The sequence below is a fragment of the Tachysurus fulvidraco genome, chromosome 17, assembly GCF_022655615.1.
Source record: "Tachysurus fulvidraco isolate hzauxx_2018 chromosome 17, HZAU_PFXX_2.0, whole genome shotgun sequence".
Lineage (NCBI taxonomy): Eukaryota > Metazoa > Chordata > Actinopteri > Siluriformes > Bagridae > Tachysurus > Tachysurus fulvidraco.
In genome coordinates this window covers 9,358,226-9,378,633 of record NC_062534.1, presented here as the reverse complement: position 1 = coordinate 9,378,633, position 20,408 = coordinate 9,358,226, and the positions used below count along the sequence as shown (strand labels likewise).

Here is a 20,408-nt window from a genome sequence, read left to right as displayed (position 1 = left end):
TCATGAAACCTTAAACTGCTATGTTTTTGCCCAGCTTTGCTCTCAATCAACACACACTGGGGGTGGGGTTAAGCCTTGTATACAGATATGGGCCCCTTCTGCAGCTGCTGTAAATCACAGTTGTTTAGTTTGGTTTAGCTCTTCTTATATTAGTGAAATTAAATCACAATTGAAATGAATACATTCATCATCTAGTTGTTGTCTTTACTGTAACTGAATGATAAGACAGACATATCAGTCTTAAACATTTTTAATTGCCTGATAATATGCAGCTACAGTAAAAAGACATTCAGAGATCCCACATGTAAAAGTGCTGTTTGTTAGGAGCTGATATTTCATCAATCATACCTTTCATACAAAAACATTTAACACAAAATTTAATACAAAAATAAGGAACATCACTTCAGTGCATTTGTGCATGTAAGTGCACAACAACAAATTGAAATGGTTAGCAGTTAACAGTGACATACTGTTCATGTCTATCAGTTAAGTTAGGAGTGCTAATTCTTTTTTAAAACCAGAAGAAGAAAACAGTGTTCATATCTATTAAACCTGAATAGGATTGAATATATTTAAAAATTTGAATAGTATGACACTTTGCTATTTGACTAAAAATAATCATTAATATTCTATTAGCCACTATGTGTGTAGAGTTGCTTTATTCATCATATGTTGTTCCCATAAACTGAGAAAATAAAACAGTGTTGGACCTTTACAGTCAAATTTAAATAGTGATAGTTTTAAGCATTCAGCCTGAAGGCTTCAGTCAAAAAGTTAAAATTCCAAATATTTCCTCTGGCTGAACAAAATCCTTAGTCCTAAGTCCTTGGTACAGACCTTATCAAAGCTCCTTAATTGTGGATACTGGTGATGTATATTCTGCCCTCTCAAAACTGAGTCTCTGTAACCCGTTCTTTTCCATTGCTGGTCACACGATAAGTTTCTACTTTTTCAGTCTCTGTGTTCTCTTTGCTAGACACAGGCCCTTCAGTGCGAGGCGTACTTTCCTGCTTCGTTTGACATTTCCCTGTGGTCAGAGACTTCTTAAAAGACTCTGAAGTGAAGTAATATACCACTGGATCAAAGCAGCAGTTGAGGGTGGCCACACAGAGCGTTACAGGATAAAGAATTCGTGCTAATCGTTCAAGCCAGCAGCTTGCCAAGGCTTGAGTGCGCACCATAGCGTAAACAAACAGAACAGAGTTGTATGGCACAAAGCAGACAATGAAAATGGCTAAATGCACCACAATCATGCGCAATACACGCTTCTTGTTGGTGCCAATTTGGCAGAGTGTAGCTGGCTTTCGAAGAGTTCGTAGCACCATGGAGGAACAGGCCAGGTTGATGAGCAACGGAATGAGGAAACCCACTATCTCGATGAAGATAGTGATCTTAGACAGGTAGGTCTTCCAGGTTTTTTGGGAGAAGCCTTCGAAGCAAGTAGTGATGGTGTTGGCCTGGTTGGTTGCAGAGAAGAAGGTCACAGACATGCCTCCACCCAGGATCAGCAACCAGATCAGAGCACATACAATGCCAGCGTTGCGGCGAGTACGAATGGCACGTGATCTAAAAGGGTAAACAATGGCCAGGAAGCGGTCCACACTGATGCATGTAAGGAAAAGCATGCTGCCATAGATGTTGGTGATGAAGGCTCCTCCAGAGATCTTGCACAGCCCATCACCAAATGGCCAGTGGCGCCTGATGTTATAGTAGATTTTAAAAGGTAGAGTAAATACAAAAATTAAGTCTGATAATGCCAAGTTGGTCATAAAGAGAGTAGTTTCATTGCGTATCTTCATACGACAGCAGAAAACAAAGAGTGAAGCACAGTTGGTGATGAGACCCAACACGAACGCGATACTGTACACTACACCATACAATTTGTACTTGAAGGAATCATCAATGCCGCAGTCCTCCAGCCCTGTCTCATTAAGAGCCAGACTTGCCATTGTGGCATCAGTAGACAATGTGGGAGGTTTGCTTTTTGGTGAATTTCCAACTGTCAGAAAGTGTTTTGGCTGCAGTGAACTTCCCAGCCCATCACTGGTACCCTCTGAATGCTACTGAAACAAGCACTTCTCACCATCTTTAGTACACACAGATAGTCAGTTTTTGCTTTCTGTAAGAGGGAACAAGATAACAAAAATGACAACATTAGTTAGCAAGCTGTCTGAGCATTCTTGGCAAAATTATGTCCATCCATCCTTTTTCCTTTTTCATCCTTTAATGTCAAATCTGTCAATAACAACTCATTAGAAGTAATTACTCAACACTATAGAATTAGAAATATGGCTATACGGCTGAAGGTGTCTTTGGACAAAGAATTTAAAATTTAAAAAATTTAAAACTTTACTTGACAAACCAGATTTAACTCACCAAAAACAGCTAAATAAAAATAAGAATGTCTTTAATGTATTAGTAGACGGACAAGTAAAATGTAACTCAATGTACAACTCTGCCTCTCCATGACCGAAATCTGTTTTAGGTGATTTGTATGTTTATATTGCTAACATTCATTTGTTCAATATGATTTTTATATGAACTCTAAAATCTAGACATATATTACTAATGAATGTTGTAACCTCTTAACTCTGTATTCATATACTTTCTCCCATGGAAACAAGTGGTGTGTTGGTAGGTTTCTAGTTACTACAGTAATTAATTGCAGGACTTCCACACCCAGAAGCTCTGAACAAGTAATTTTTTTAGTACTGCAGCAATGCTGACATTTTCTATAATAAAAATTAACGAAAATCGTTAATGAATTAGTGGATTCCAAGAAAAAACTTATTGACTATTATCGAAGTCTAATGTTTTTCTGAGGCCACACATTATTTTCCTTGTGGTCAAAGAGGTACTGTTAAAGAAGAAATCAGGAGAAAAAATCACTGTTAAAGAAGAATCAGGAGAAGGATTCACATTATGATCTCAGAATTGGTGAGTATCCAATAGCATATCATTCTCTTTTTAAAATCCAGTCTTAACATAGGTTTCTACATTGTAAAAAGAAATATGCATAAACAAAATAGTATTAAATACACGAGTACAGGTTCTTTGGCATTACAATTAGGCTTTTAAGAAAAACTTTTTAACTTTGACTTTTATATGGTGACTTAAACCTGTCCTGAGACCAAAGTTGTTTATTTTTTCCCCTGGATTCAAAACTGTTTAATTTGTTTAGCATCCAAATGACTAAACTCTTTTAGCATGTCTGGGAGGATACTTCCTCTATGATCTGCCTTCATGGCACAAAACTGTCAAAGTTTTCCAGTAACAGTAATGCAAACAGCATCTAGAGACTGCAAAGAAGAAACATGGCAACTTCGTAAGACACACATCAGGCTGACTATTTCTTTTACAAACTGTGGCTGTCTGGCTATGCCTATTCATTTCCTTTTCCAACAGATCTATTGAATTCAGGTTGCCTATAATCATTTATACACTATAGTATAAATAAAGTTGATTTTATTGTGGTCAAGATTATTATTTTATTCCATTTTTTTTTAGCAGAAATAATGTTTAATGTAGTGTTTTCATTTACTAGCCTATAGGCTAACTGTTTATTAATATTTTATGTGGCTTTCTCTTTTTTTCACTGCTTTTACTGTGTTTGTTGTGTAAAGTTGATGTGATTCCGTAAATCTGTGTGAAGTGTGGTTGGTCTCAACAGACAGAATTCGACCAGCTTTTCAGCTTAATAATAATTTTAGTCTCTTGAAATAGCATAATAAATACAGTATTAATAAACAATAAACCTAGAGACTAGTAAATGATTCAAAAGAATGAGAAATCCTCACTATAAATATATGTGTTATCAATTATTGCTGTCCATCGAGTTACAATTGGTGGATACTTACATTCTCCTGCATCCTTCCTTCAGTTACACTGCTTTCTCACAAGCTAACCACCTACAATGCCAATTATCTGGTCGGCTTACCAATCTTTTAGCAAAAATTATCCAAAATATTCCTAGTTACCCAGCAGAACATGTCTGCCACTAACGTTAGAGGGCCACCAAGAAATACGCATAGCATGAGTTTGCCAAAACTGATGCTAGCACAAATGCCAGTTTAATTTTTATTGGTTTTGTCTGTGTTGGTCCTTACTTGCAAAATGTAAAGATAAATTAAAATGAAAGTCGTATAAATCTTTGTTTTGAAATTTGTAGTAGCTATACCAGCTGGCTGGTCACAAACTAGTTTGTTTTAGCAAGGAAACAAACATTAATGATCTAGAGCTACAAAATTATTTAGTCTGTTCAACTGGCTTTAACTCTCTGAGTTGTATCTGCAAGTTGGTTGCTTTCAAGTCAAGCCATGCTAATATGAGAAGGGATGCTGTCTGCTCAGATGGCTACAGTGCCAGCTGTCTCATTTACTGTACTTGCCACTCTCTAAGCTAAAATTAGCCAAAATCTTTTACCAAGTTAAGCAATAGAATATGGCTGTGATTTGGCTACTGGTATGAGCCAAATAAAGTAAAGTTTGTAAAGTAAGTAAAGTAGCTCTAGAACAAGTGGTCTTTTGCTGAGGCACAATGTAACAATAATATTATTGTAGAATGGCAAAAAGAATACAATTTGCCAAGCTTAAACCCTAACAATTTCATCTGCATCTGTCTATTTATGAACAAAACATTGTTTTTCCAAGTTTGTGGAAAAAGTATTTTACAGTGTGATATTTGTATGATACCTCCAGTGAAATTGATGCAGGATCTAGAAGGACACTACCTCTTATACACTAATTATCCATTGGCATAATCATTGGTGTTGAAAACATTACAAAAAACATCATTTCTGTAATACAGGGTAAGGACAACCTTAGAAGACATTTCTGTCACTTTTTTACACAATTTCTGTAGTAAATTTGTAAATATGATAATATGGCAAATCATGATAAATCTTTAAGTGAGCATCATATAAAAGCGCAATGTCAGTATGTACAGTCTGTCATGCTCAGCTGAGATGTGACGTCTTTACTGGGTCCTTACATACCCCTTACAAAGCCTGTACTGTACTGCACAACCCTATACAATACAGTCAGTGTGCTGATGCAGACTCAAAAAAACTGATCCAGTTTGGTCACTCGCTGGCAGCCGGCAGATTTCGAGGTTAGACCATTTGCTCGTATGAAGTAAAACCCAAACAACTCATGCTATTCACTCTTCATTTGCTCAGTTTATGCTAAATAATATTGTCATATGCTTCATTTTCTGTATCTAATGTTCTTATTTGACTGTTACTATAACAATAAATGTTATATAAGAATTGTTGCCTGGGATATGAAAAATAAGCTTAAGCATTCCTGAAGCAACAAAGGGGTTGTGACACATACATTATGAATTATGTGATATTATAACTGAGATGATATGGTACCATATAAAATTATTATCTGTATTCTAAAAATGTGTTTTTATTAACAATTCCACTGAAACAAAAGTAATATTCTGATCATTCAAATGTATTCATATAACATGCTAACCAGCTATGAATCATACTATTATACAATATAAAAGTTTTGATCATATTTAAAACCCTTTTCAATATAATGAACATGCAAAGAACAAAATACAATGGGCATGCTGTTAAAAGAAATAATCAATAAAATGTTAATATAAAAATAACAGCGCATCGCAAGGGGTTTTAATCTTAAACAGCAACATGCAAATGTTAAAAATCTTTAATCTTTTATTTTTATAGTTGCATTTAGTGTCCAAGTTCCTGTTATCAGTTATGTTACTGCATCTATAAACAGTTGTTCCTTCAACTGTCTCCTTTTCCTCTCTCTCAAAGACTTTGCCTTTGCTCGTAATGATAATGAGACACCACAATATACAGTCCTACTGTATGTCTCTGTGCTTACCCAGGAGTCTACATGAATCTTAATATGAAGTCTTCATGCTTTATCATACAAATAAATAAGTTTGATTTTGTAAAATAACAACACATTTGAATTCTTTCATCATTTGGCTTAGAGTAAGTGAACCGTTCACCATAAAAATCCCTGCAGTAATTATTATTATTATTATTATTATTATTATTATTATTATTATTATAAAAAACTGGTTATTGAAAATGAATCAAAAAGGTATAACTACTTCAGCAGGAGAACTGAACACTGCTGAAATTTAATGTATGTGACATAAGTGCAATAATTATTCAGTTTTAAAACACCAGGCTGACCTTTTATAATATTTTTGCCTTTTATGTATGTGGTGAAACCTGATAATTATTTGGCTGCATATAAATAAATCTATAAATCAATAAATCAATAAACAAACAAATCAATGCCAATGTGAAAGAGTTCAACGACATGATGAACTCATGAATATATAGTCATAGTAGAAAAGTTAGATTTTCTATTTAGGAATCTAGATATGTGAGAGATAAAATACTGACTTTAACAAAAATATACATTTTTGATTTTATAAAATATGGTTTCCATGGAGAAAATAGGGAACATTGTACTTACCTCTTCTCCACTGCGTTCATGTTGTTCAAGCTGTTGAAAAAGTGCTCTCTTGGGAAAAGACTCGATTTAAGCTTTGGAAAAAATGCGCAAAGCATTATGCAGAGCTGAAAGGGGGCAAATAATAGTTGGTTATATTAAACCTCGCCTTACGCTCTTAGTAATGGAGCAGACGGAGCAGTAAGCTGTTAAAAACCGTTACTCTTCTCCTGGTAGCCTGTGAGTAGCAATTCTGCTCCAAGTCAAGTGGACAAGTGAACACAGGAAACAAGACAATAGATCCATCAGCTGCTTACCAAATCGCTCCCTATAGAACATATAGTGCACCATATATAACGTAAAAACCATTCATTCAGTGCCAAAGTAGTGCACTTGTGTAGGGTGCAAAGAATGAGTTGGGATTTAACCACTGCGGTTAGTGGGAGGAGCTAAAATGAGGGGAATACATCAGAAAGGTGCCAATGGAGGTTTCCAAATTAGTGTCATCCTTCTGCATGTCAAAAATTGAAGAATCCTGTGCCTTACTCTCAAAAAATAAGGCAAAATTTGTGGCATGTTCAGTATATAATATATATATGTGAAGTAAGTAGTATGTGCTAATTAACCTGGCAACCAGTTGCATTAATGTACTGTATGAATTAATTGTGCATAACAATTGAATTTGATGGATTGATTTTGTAAAATCTGTACTTAGGAGGACTTTTCTTTCTTTCTTTCTTTCTTTCTTTCTTTCTTTCTTTCTTTCTTTCTTTCCCATAATCAGTTTATTTTCATTTTAATTAATTAAATTTAAATGACCTAATTCCTTCTTGCCCAAGCCCTCAAGTGTTGGATGATGAAGACCCAGTATGTCCAAGCCCTTACATCATTACAGCCTTTGAATAATAAGCTAATCTTAAATAAGTTTGAACAAAGCTGAATAATAAGCTAATAAGCAAACAAGCACCAAACTGTTTTTTTTTTCTTATGAAATGCTGAGTTATTTTGAGTCTCACACAAGACTCATTCTAGGTGTGACAAAAGTGTCCCAAAATAGTTTGTTAAAACCTCCTAATACTGTACGAAGCTAAACTATGTGCTCTATATATAGCCTGCCACAGGGTGTTTTTGGAGAAGTTCCCATTGAATGACGAGCAGCATGAGTGAGTAAGTGAGCGTGTGTGTGTGTGTGTGTGTGTGTGTGTGTGTGTGTGTGTGTGTGTGTGTGTGTGTGTGTGTGTGCGTGCGTGCGTGCGTGCGTGCGTGCGTGCGTGTGTGTGTGTGTGTGTGTGCGTGCGTGTGTGTGTGTGTGTGTGTGTGTTTAGCAGGGGGTCCACTGACAGAGGGGATGTTGTTCTTGAGCCCAGGTCTCATGCAGACAAAGTTTTTGCACAATGGTGCTGTAGAACACAGGACATCCTGCTCTCTGCTCACCTCCATCCCCATTCTGAAAACAGAGCCTTCCGTCATGGCTGTCCTCTATGTCTTGCTGTTTGTTTTGTGAAATAGTGGGGAAAGCTTACCAAGAAGAGAAATTCAGTCACTATAAGTGTAATTCTATAAGATTATTTTCAAATTATAAATCATATTTTGTTGTTGCAATTATACAGTATCAATATGCAGCATTGCAGAAAAATAGAAATACACAGAACAACTGGTAGTATAACCGTAGCCAGTGTCATACGCACACTTTTAAACTCTGCTGTATGTGGACACCTGACTGACATCCATGCTTGTCATCACATTCTCTGCAAAAGTGTAGGTATTAATATAGAGTTGGTCCCTTATTTGTCTTTACATTAAAACTTTATTTTCCTTGGTATGGATGTTTTTTTCTTGCACAAACAAAGTGGGGCGGGGGGGGGGGGGGCACGGTGGCTTAGTGGTTGGGGGTTTGATTCCCGCCTCCGCCTTGTGTGTGTGGAGTTTGCATGTTCTCCCTGTGCCCCGGTTTCCTCCCCAGTCCAAGGACATGCATGGTACAGTAGGTTGATTGGCATCTCTGGAAAATTGTCCGTAGTGTGTGAGTGTGTGAGTGCCCTGCGATGGGTTGGCACTCCATCCAGGGTGTATCCTGCCTCGATGCCCGATGACGCCTGAGATAGGCACAGGCGCCCCGTGACCCGAGAAGATCGGATAAGCGGTAGAAAATGAATGAATGAATGAATGAATGAATGAATGAATGAATGAATGAACCATCAAACAGAGTTGCTTATTATGGCATTTCTGCCCATCACATCTATTCTTCATGTCTATTCTTTTCACATGAACAGAACAGACTCGGTCTTAATAACCAGTCTATTGTGCATGATCCCTGGTATATGATGGATACATGACCTACTGTATGAGCAGAATTCTTTTTTCTTTCTTATACTAACAAAGATCAAACTCATGACCATTTATGTAACATACACTTTGATGACAGCATGTAATGTTGATTAAATTAAAGTATTAAAAATGAAACTTTATTGTTATTATTCATATTCCTACATTGAATGCAAGAATGCAAGCCTTTAATTTATCATTTAATCTATCTCAGATAACAGTATTATTTTTACTATTTGCTTACAGTGTGCTCTTTAAATGTGTAACAGAGTTGAGATTTTTAAATAGAATTAGCAAATGCACAAAAATGTGTCAAAAATGTGATTAACTACAGTACCATCCATGTTAATGGCATGAGTACGTTAAGGGCATTCAGGGAGTAACCAAGAGAAGGGATGATTTTAAGCATAATAATATACACAATACATAATATTACATTATATGATTCACACATTGATGCAAAAAAATAATAATATTGTAATATGACCTGACATTGTAATATTAGACCTGACATTTGAGTTTGAAGTAAGGTATAAGGTGATTATAGTCCGTGTGTGAGAAGGAAGTAAGTTTGTAAGTTTACTTTAGTCATGTTTAAAGAGTCTGTTTAGTTAGCTATATCATAGATTTCTGAAAATGTTAAAAATTCATTCAGACAATAAGAGAAATAAATTCAATGTCTAGATCAAAACTTTTTAATTTAGTCACTTTTAATTTTGTCACATTAATGTTGATCAATTCATCAAATAATTCATGTCATTTAGAATGTTGTGGCTCACCACAAGCTTCCATCATCCTTCTGAATAACAAAAATCAAATGTGTATGAGTGCTGTGTTTGGTTTGCTTTGATTTAAAACGAATTAGGTAGAAATTAGTAGGAAAATGACTTTAGTGACTGTATTTAAGATTGGAGATAGAATAATTTTATTACATCTGAAATAAATGCATTCAATATTAGTGCATAGATAGATATTGTGTATAAAGTATATGCATATGTATAACTTATACATTTTTGAAGATCATCATCTGCGTAATAAAATATTCAAACATTGTGTCACATGGTTTCAGTTTAGATTTCTAGGTCATGTTGGAACAGCAGGTATCTCTTTCATTCTGAAATGCATAAGCAGAGAATATTGTGCTAAATGATTCTGTTAAACAGGGACATTTTAACTGGAATAAAATAAAGCCATATAGCAAAATCAGAATTTTTTTACTTGCTAGAAATTTTTTATACATATATAAATTTTTATACCTATTAGTTGATACAATGGGTCTTATGGAGTATTTTATCTCCCTGCCATAAAAATGGCTGGGAATTATTTACCATTCACACACTCTCATTTGTTTATTCCTGTAAGTTACTTTCTCTGAGAAAGCTGTCTGAAGTGGACCAGGGAGGCCCCAGATGTCATAAGATTGATATCAGGAAGCATGCAGTGAAAGCCTGGTGTCTTTTATTGTTTGTTTTCATGGAAGTCCAGGTTTGGAGGAATTTGTTTTCCTGGAAGATGAATTCCCAGTGGAGGACCTGGAGCCATAGTCCACCATTCCTTTGCCGTTGGTATTAAACACCATAAATTACACTTGGGAATCTGGGCTTTTTTTTTTCTTCTTGAGTCATACTGCAACATTTTGCCAAGCCTATTCATATTTGCTCAGCCTTAACCAGTTTTCACTAGACTTCTGATGAAAAGTGTTAATTAATGACTGATAAATTTTTGCATTAATAACTGTTTCATAACATTCAAAATCATAATATTAATATGACCATCTTTCACGTGTCCAGTTCACAGAAATACAACCCACGACTCAACTGTAATTAAGGGGATTTAATGGATTACAAACAATAACAAGGGCCAATTATTTGCAAACCTCTGCACAAAGAAAAGATTCTTTGTTTAAGCAGCACGGATTTCCATAAAATGGAAATCATTCAGCAGGCAAACAGTTCAGGCAATTTTTTTATGCATGTAAATGTACACTTGGGCATGTGATTCAATTCGTCCACTACCTCATGTATAGCAAGTTGTGTAGTGTTTTACATACTTTATGAACCATGAAATAAACAATGTAAGGGTCTTTCATTAGGCCATGTTGCTGCCGAGTCCAATACAGCTGTCTCTGTAATATTGTTTACAGAATGCAGATGCAGAGATTTACTTTATAAGCAAATCTGCTTTAGCTTGTTTACTGGGAAAAATAAAAATCAACATGTGTAAATTCCTGTGTGTGTGTGTGTGTGTGTGTGTGTGTGTGTGTGTGTGTGTGTGTGTGTGTGTGTGTGTGTGTGTGTGTGTGTGTGTGTGTGTGTGTGTGCGTGTGTGTGTGTGAACCTGAAAGTCCCACAATGCAGTGATCAGGGGTGATGAATATACCGTAAACAGGTTAGCAGGGATTATGTTTGAAAGATAAAAAGTTATTGATGATTCGTTGGAGGATTTTTGGAATCCTTATAGTGCACTATGATTTAACAGTTTACAATATAATGTATTGCTCAACCGTATTACTTCCATTGTTGAATTTTTAGACAGATATTAGATTGTAGACTTTCTATGTAATATCATGACCAGCCATCACTGGATCTGTTTCTTTGTAAGAGAGACTGATCAGATGCTATGGACACTGAAGTACATTCCTTGTGGATGCATTAATCATTTTTTCAACACAGACACCTTGTAACCATTTCAGTACAACAGGTCTTCTGTTTGCACCACAAAGTCCACAAGGTTCTCCTTCTCTAACTCTAGCAGGGCAGTATGTATGATTGTTTGGATGTTAGTTAATGCTTGGATTCTAAACACCATGCCACAGACCACCATTCCCAAGCTGTCTACATTTGCACACATAGTTTCAGCCTGACAACATCTTTAAAAGCTGAGCTTGAACCAATCCATGAGCTTGTAAAGGCTGACATTTTGGGGGTTGTCTGGCAATGTGCCTTGGGTTTAGCCAACATTTTTTGTTCAGGATGATTTGATTATCAATGTTGGTGCACGTCCTTAGATTTGAGTCGGAATGAAAGTGGGGATAACCTACAAAAAAGCAGGAATGTTTACACAATAGCCTATAGGCTTTCATTTTTTCCCTCACTTTTTTAAGACAGTTCCTTATGAGAAATGTAACAGTAAATAATATTTTTGAGTTTTTTTGTCAAAATGATATTTTCACCCACTTTATATTGCCAGTGTGTTTTCTAGTCCTGGAGTGTTATGTGTTATCAGAACCAGCCAGATAAAGGTTTCTAAGCTGCTGAGCAAATGAATTTAGAAAAAAAACTAAATCATCTTTTGGAAAAAAGAGCTTATGATTTTCCAGTAGGACATAAAAAAAGACAATAAATTAAAGACAATAAAATAATATTTTTAACCTAAGCTAGTGTAGCTTTCAGCTGAATGCTGATCAGTGGACACATTTAAGAGGAGATGTCGATGTGTTATCAGTCTAATAAACTGATTTGTTGACCCATGGCCTATCTCAACTTTGGACTGAGGGTAATATGGTATATTTACAAGAAAATGTTCCATATTAAGTGTAGTAATATTTCATTCTTAACATTACTACGGTGTGTTATGAGAGGAATGACAAACTTTAATTGACATGACAGCTGATGAATATTGTCCCTAAAAAAACTAAGAGTAGGAGATTGCAGGCAAAATTACTGTTTTTGATAATATTTGTTTACCTATTGCATGTTAATCCATTTCATCTGTATTCCAATAATACAATTTTGAACATCCCTGTCCTAAACTAAAGCACAAGCTTTTTTTTTCTGGCTGATAAGATGCACTGTTGGGAAAGTGGCCAAATACAAAACTCTCCAGTTTCCTGTAGTGGCCTTTGTGTATTTAAAGGGATGTTTGTATATGCTGCAAGGCTGATTGGGATTTGGGATAGAGACACTTGACCTCCATCTCTGCTTTTTGGTTTGGTACATAGGGTATAAGGTTGTGTGTGTGTGTGTGTGTGTGTGTGTGTGTGTGTGTGTGTGTGTGTGTGTGTGTGTGTGTGTGTGTGTGTGTGTGTGTGTGTGTGTGTGAGAGAGAGAGAGAGAGAGAGAGAGAGAGAGAGAGAGAGAGAGAGAGAGAGAGAGAGAGAGAGAGAGAGAGAGAGAGAGAGAGAGAGAGAGAGAGAGGTTGGGTAGGGCTGGGTAGTGATCTGAGGATAGAGATCTCAAATGTATTGGAAGCTGAAACAATAAGAGAGTTGACCCATTTGTCTCTAGCTTACAAGATAGATTACTGCAGTTTAATACATAGATAGATTACTAAGGCCTGACATGGTGTATAAACAAATCGTGACAAAGTACAGCTGTATATTTACACAATATCCTGCAAAATTTTGGTAAGCATGTGGATAGATGGAAGAGAAAAATATACAGAAAGACAGAGAGAGAGAGACAGAGAATGTGTTGTAGAGCAAGGTTGTAGAGATTTAGATCGGGATGAGCATGGACAAGGTCTTCAACAGTACTTAAACTCTCTTTGGCCAGGGGCCACTTATGATAAGGTCAAAGGAAAGAAGAGATCAAAGAAAACTAACCACTGGCAAAGGTAAACCGCCTCCAGCCGCTCACAACAGCTGGTCAACAGCCTTTGCGCTCACTATTTAAACATGTTTCACTTGCAGATTTGGGATTATTCAACCCAGTTGTTTAATAACAATGTGATCTTAGTCTGTGAACAATTGTTATTGCAGTAATATTCCTTCCATTTGATTTAATCCTTGTTATTTTTTCATTTGACATCCCAGACATTGCTCCAGTGATTTCAAAAGACTACCAGGGTGACAGCTGAGATGGTGATAATTAGGGGAGGCCGAGACGTGGGTTTTAGCCTGAGTTCCATAACCATTTGTGCAGAGTATTTAATTTGAAAATATAGCAGGACACCAGCTGTTCTTGGGTTCAGTTTACAGAAAGCTTTAGGAGCTTCCCAACAGATGTGCAAATTGCTGGGGTAGAGAAAGCATAGGAGAAGACAGACAGACAACCTCATGTAACACTAGTTCTGTGGGTCAGAGACTGAGGTAAGCTTCCCAAGTGCCACACAGTATCCTGTCTGTCAGGATGTTAGTTTTGTTTTAGCCATTTTATTAAATGTTGAGCTGTAGATGACAACATGAAATCCTTATACAGGATTTTTCCCAGCTCTGATCACTGCTCCCTGATCATTATTTTACTAAATGTCCATCTTATTTGAAATGTCAACATTCCCACCAACTTCTTATGCTATGTGTTTTATTATTTTTTGCATACCTGGATAATGACACTTCTTTTAGAATTGCCATAGAAACAGCAGAGGACCAGAATGAAGACATGATTGAAGATCTATCTGAAGTGTGGTTATACTCTCTTTTCTTGATTCTAAGCTTACAGTGATGTTCTACTTGGAACCTTATGTTCTAGGGGAGCACCCAGTTGTGGGTTCTTAGTAAATGAGAATATCTGCATGTCTGATTGGGAAAAAAACATTTAACTAGATATGTCAAACCCATTTTTAAGAGTGGGGCTAATTGATTCTAATGGGTTTCTAATAGCTTTCCGTTGAATCTATTTTCCTTAAAACATTCATCAGATGGAAAATATCTTTTTGTATGAACACAGTTATTGCAGTAAGCAAGAGAACCTGGGGTGTGTCAATTTGCAGAATAACAACCCAGGTTTTTGCTGAATAACGGTTTCATTTTGTCAATGTCAATGTCAACTTTATTTGTATAGCACTATTCAAACAACACATGTTGACCAATGTGCTTTACAACATCTAAGTATAAAAAAGAAATAAATACAATTTTAATAATAGCAATACACACATTAACAGTAATAATAACAAATATTTCAACAAGAGGGATATGCCATGGAAAACAAGTATGTCTTAAGTTGTATTTTAAAAACGTGTACGGAATCAGCATCCCTGATGTACATGGGTAAGCTATTCCAAAGTCTAGGTGCTACTGCCACAAATGCACGATCCCCTTTCCAGCTTAACTTGGTCCATGGAATTTTAAGTACATTTTGAGTCGTTGATCTCAATGTTCTTCCCGTTTGATGTTCAGTTAACAAATCTGATAAGTAAGATGGTGCAAGGCCATGCAGAGATTTATATACTAGTAAAAGTAACTTAAAATCAATCCTGTACTGTACAGGAAGCCAATGCAGGGAGACCAGGGACGGAGTATTTTGTTATTATTATTCATTAATAAACTTGCAGCAGCATTTTGAACCTTCTGCAGCCATAAGATAGAGGCTTGACTCATTCCTTTATATAACGAATTGCAATAGTCCAGTCTTGATGATATGAGAGCATGAATTGCAATTTCGAGACTCTTAAATGTCAGACAAGATTTCATCTTGGCCAGATTTCTCAGATGAAAAAAACTAGACTTCAGCTTGAGAGCTATCAATAAATACAAACATCAGACCTCTTTTGTATTCTTTTTTACAACAATGAAAAGCAAACAATAGTGCAGATGATCTTTATTTAGATATGATACTTCGCTGAGCTAATGCTTTCAAATTTAACAAACTACACATGGGAGGTGGCTGACTTACTTTTCCAGTGTTCTGTTTCCTCTGCTGTTCTGATCAGCCTGACTAGACCGGAGTGGGTATTTATAACCTGCCAAGGCCCATCTCCTCTGTTCCCTGTTGTTGAGGGTGGCTCTCTTTTCCTGTCATTCAGACCTGATCTCTGACCTGCCCAAGGATGGTGAATTGTATGAAAACAATTGCATGTACCATGCATTTTAAAGACATTGGCAATCAGTCCTTAGATGACTCATTTCTATTAAGTAAGTGTAAATGTCTTGATGACTTCATATGTCTAAAAGTTTGTCCTCCAGTACAGTACCATAATACCTACTCAAATATCTGAAATGGTCTCAGAGGTCTGATGTTTGATGCGAATATTAATTAAATCTCTGGTATCTTCAAGATTTTATGCATTGTGCTGGCTGATTGATTGGACAACTGGATACTGTATGTGACCAGGTGTACAGGTGTGTGTGTGTGTGTGTGTGTGTGTGTGTGTGTGTGTGTGTGTGTGTGTGTGTGTGTGTGTGTGTGTGTGTGTGTGTGTGTGTGTGTGTGCGCGTGTGTGCGTGTGTGTGTGTTTAAATGTACACCCTATTTGGCCCTCACATGATGCAGCCCCATGTCTAGTCATAACAGGGCAGCTGTATTTAGTGAAAAGGATATGAGTAACATGAGGAAACCTAGTTGGCCTACCCTCCCCTCAATGCTGAGTACAGCTTTTCCCCTTCCCTTTATATGCACTAGATCTTCACCTCCTTCCCACCCAGCAGGAGCTCAGGCTCATGCTGCTTACAAAGTTACAGATGTGTGTTGTGTTGTGTTGTTAATTACAGGCCAGTAACTATCCAGTAGGTGCTGCATTTTATACAATACAGCAATGTAGCCAATTTTACTCTAGTTTTTGGACAGTCATCAAACATGTGACAGACAATATGAGTATATTCATCTCTGGATGACAAATAAATGTTTCCCTGGTCATCATGATCACTTGAGTAATACAATCTTTAAATACAAACCTACACATCATACATACAGTATGTACTGTACACACTTTTGTTTGACTGTGCCCTAATGTTCGCTTAGATAAAAAAAATATAGTAATCAGGTAACCTATAAATATGAAATATTAAGTATTTGTAGTAGTTTGTAAATGATTTGTTATAAATGTAGTATTTAACTAATACACAAAATAATGCACATACAATTTGCATTTAAATCTAACTAAGTTAGAATTGACTTTGTGGATCCCTTTTCCTACATTCTAATCATATTATGAGCCTATGGCAAAGTAAGTATTGAAACATGTCATGAAACTGTCACAAGAGAAGAACAATAAAACAGACAAAAGTGTAACGAAAAAATCATTTTAGCTGAGTCTGCACAATCTATGAATACTAACCACCTGAAAACAAACTAACCATTTTTCTCTCAAATTGAAGGCACAACAAATGTTAGGGCTGTAGTATGAGCAGCATAGTCAAAGTGAACAACGAGATGTGTCTTTAGGGTGTGCACTACTTAAGACGTTAACATACCACACCACTTAGGCTACTATTGTCAGGTTCTAAGAGAGCATAAAGAGAAAACCGTGATTCTACCCAGGACCCTCCCCCAACCCTCGATTTAATGGATTTGTTCCGGGAACTCATGAACAATTCCCACTCTGTGGTGGCCAAGCTAATTGGCATGGTAACCTAGCAGCAAGGACAGAATGGACAAGTACACTAACTCCTTAGCTCTTGGTTCCTAAAAAATAAATACCTAAAAAAAATAAATACCTAAAAAAAAAACCATAGGATAATATCTCTACAATACATACACACAAGACTGTAACACTGTTAACGAAAAAAAAACCTCAAATAAAATATTTAAAGAAGATAAACAATCCATTTTACAAACAAACAAACAAACAAACAAACAAACAAACAAATAAATAAATTGTAGCTGTTTTGATGTTTCAGGTCACTACATGCAGAGTCATAGACTAAACATGCAGAGTTACATAATACATGCAGAGTCACATATTACATACAGAGTCATATACTACACATGCAGAGTCATATACTACACATACTACAGAGTGACATACTACATGCAGAGTCATACAGTATATTACACGTACTACAGAGTCACATACTACATACAGTGTCATGTACTACACATGCAGATCCATATACTACACATACTACAGAGTCACATACTACATACAGAGTCATATACTGCACATGCAGATTCATATACTACACATATTACAGAGTCACATACTACATGCAGAGTCATATACTACACATACTACAGAGTCACATACTACATACAGAGTCATATACTGCACATGCAGATTCATATACTACACATATTACAGAGTCACATACTACATGCAGAATAATATACTACACATATTACAGAGTCACATACTACATGCAGTCATATAGACATGTATTAATATAGATAGTGAAAATCTTTACAGGACTCTCTGAGGTACAAGCCTTTACATCATATTTGCTTATTTGCTGTTTGTGTGTTTAGCAGAAATCACAAATCCCTCTGCTCACTTGTATGTTTCTGGTCTCCTCAGCATTCTTCCCTTATCGTTCTTTCTCTTGTTCATCTCCTCTTACAACCTGGGTCAGAGTAACTGACTTGCTCATCCTGTTATTTTTTTAGTTGATCTTAAAAAAGTGCTCCCTCTTTCCTCTTGGAGTTCATCCTTCACATCATCCCTTAAGGCCAAGGAAGACCTTGTGAGAACTGGGAGTTTAATAGGTCATCTGGGTTTCAGAAAATCATGACAGTTTATTATCGTACTTCCTTTCTTTTCACCCTGCCAACTTAGTTCACAAGCCCCTGCATGATTCTGGCCCACACATATGATACACAGTTTTGTTGTTGAAGAAGAGACTGAATTAAAATGTAAATTAAACAGGCATAAATTACAGGCAAGGATCTTGAAAGTTGTGTTGAACTTCCAGTTGTCCACTAGAGGGCAGGATGGGCAAACATTTTTAAGTCACATTAGCAGTGCACATTCTTTTAGTAAGTATTTTATGATTCAAAGAGCATCAACCCCCGTTCTTTGCACTGTACAAGGAAATGTTGCCTGGATTGTATTCCCTGGCATGCATTCAAACTAAAATGTGAAAAGCAACTGCTTTATGTAGTTAGAGATTACTGGACCATGAAACTAGAAGGTAAAGGATAACATTACATGAATGCTTAAAAGTGATCAGGAAATTTTACTTCTTTGGATTTAAATTCTACAGTATTTGCATAAGTTGGTATGTGAATTGTTTCAAGCTTGAAGTTCCAAAGAGCACTATTTGGGTCCCTTTGATTCTGAGTCTCACTTTGTGTGAGAGTAAGTAATAATCAGAAAGCTCTACAATAATATTAATAATGGATTACAGCGTTAGTAATATTGCAGACTTGCTATAGTACTTATCTAAATAACACAACATTAAAGAGCACTTTAGTCTGAAGAAACAGCACCATTCTTTTTTATTGTTAGGAGAAAAAGGGCAGGGCAAATAGTTCTCTCTTTTGAGATTTGTGGTAAACACAGATAACAGCAGCTAATTGTTCCTCAATTCGGATGCACTTTCTTATAAGTTCATTCATCGCTAGTGCTCCTTATCACTCCAGACTTATTACAAGCAACCCAGAAAGTGACTTTCTTCACTGAATTTCAGCCTTTTTCATTATCTCCAGTATGTACTATACAGTGTTGCTATAGTCATACCTCACTGAGTGTTCATATATGGTATGTTAACAATTATTATAATCAATATTCTATATCTGAAGGAAATGTTTGTAATGACTTCTCAATTTACTTATGTTGATATTTCAAAAATGTAACATTCTATCGGGTCGTGAAAACATTTGTTTTACTGTGATAATTATGAGATGAGCCTTAAGATTATGGGAATAACTATGAAATTAAATGTGAATCCCTGACTTTTGAGACTTTACTTAACAGCATATTGTTGTTTCATTGGGCATTCATCTATGCACATTATGCCTAAACCTTTGATGAGCAGCATTGAGTCATAGGACTACTTCTAATTCTTAATGAATTGGAATATTTCTTTTAAAGGCATTAGCATCTCAAAGAAACTGGATGAGTCACACTGTTGTTTTTTGTAGAAGGTTGTTCTGGTATGTTTCATCTTGGTGCCTATCGTGTTGTAATCTGAGTTTTGTATAGTTTTCTCATTTACTTTGAAGCAGGTCTCACCAGTCTCTGCAGTTAGTTATGAGGCTGAGTAGCTGCAACTGTGATGCACTGTGTGTTCTGACACCTTCTGACACATCAACGTCTTCAGCAATTTGCTCTACATTAGATATTTCATCAAATTGTATTGGGTGTCGATGACCCAGTCACTGCTTCACAAGTTGGACTTCCTTGGGCGACTTTTGATAGCTACTATCCACTGAATACCAGAAACATACTGTTTTAGAGATGCTCTGACCCACTTGTCTAGACATCAAAATCAATTTTTCCTTGTTGCTCTTTCAGCTGCTCCCTGTTCACAGCAGATCATCTGGTCCATATATTTGATTTGGCACAGGTTTTAATGTCAGGTGCCCTTCCTGACACAACCCTTCCATTTAGGACCAACACTGAGATTTAACTCCTCAGTGTTAGGGTTAGGGTAATATAATATGGAAATTTAAATCCATGACAAGTAACATACTGCTTTAATCAGGAAGTGTGCAAGCAAGTTACGAAAGGAAGCACTGTAATTAGATATTAATCTCTGAGAGTGGTTTCAGCTGTCGGCACAGGAAATTTGTCTGATTCAACTCTACAAAAGAAATGTTCCTGCTAAAGTATTTTGTAAAAGCTTCATGAATATTGTAGTGTATTACTACTGATGTTCTGTTGGCTGTTATACTGGGTACAATGCTTATTACATGCTGTCTCACTTTTCAGTCTTACTGTTTTGCACAACCATTTACAATATCTCAGGTAACTGCTGCTATAACACTGTATTCATTCCAGTATTTCTGCACACGTAATATTGTTTGAACATACAGAATTTACACTGTTCGGTGCTGTCTCTGTTTCTGTTTATTGTCTTTTGTGTATTGTCTTGTTTGTCTTGTC

The 20,408-nt window shown here is 36.3% G+C and overlaps 1 protein-coding gene across 1 annotated transcript; it reads right to left on the bottom strand.

Annotated features, from left to right (window-relative positions):
- Positions 1-234: 234 nt before the first annotated feature.
- lpar4 (lysophosphatidic acid receptor 4) lies at positions 235-6,836 on the bottom strand. The gene is made up of 2 exons (XM_027135164.2): positions 6,471-6,836; positions 235-2,119 (listed from the first exon to the last, which is right to left on the bottom strand). The coding sequence occupies exon 2, from the start codon at positions 1,947-1,949 to the stop codon at positions 888-890; it is 1,062 nt and encodes a 353-aa protein (XP_026990965.1). The 5' UTR covers positions 1,950-2,119; positions 6,471-6,836; the 3' UTR covers positions 235-887.
- Between the last annotated feature and the right edge of the window lie 13,572 nt (positions 6,837-20,408).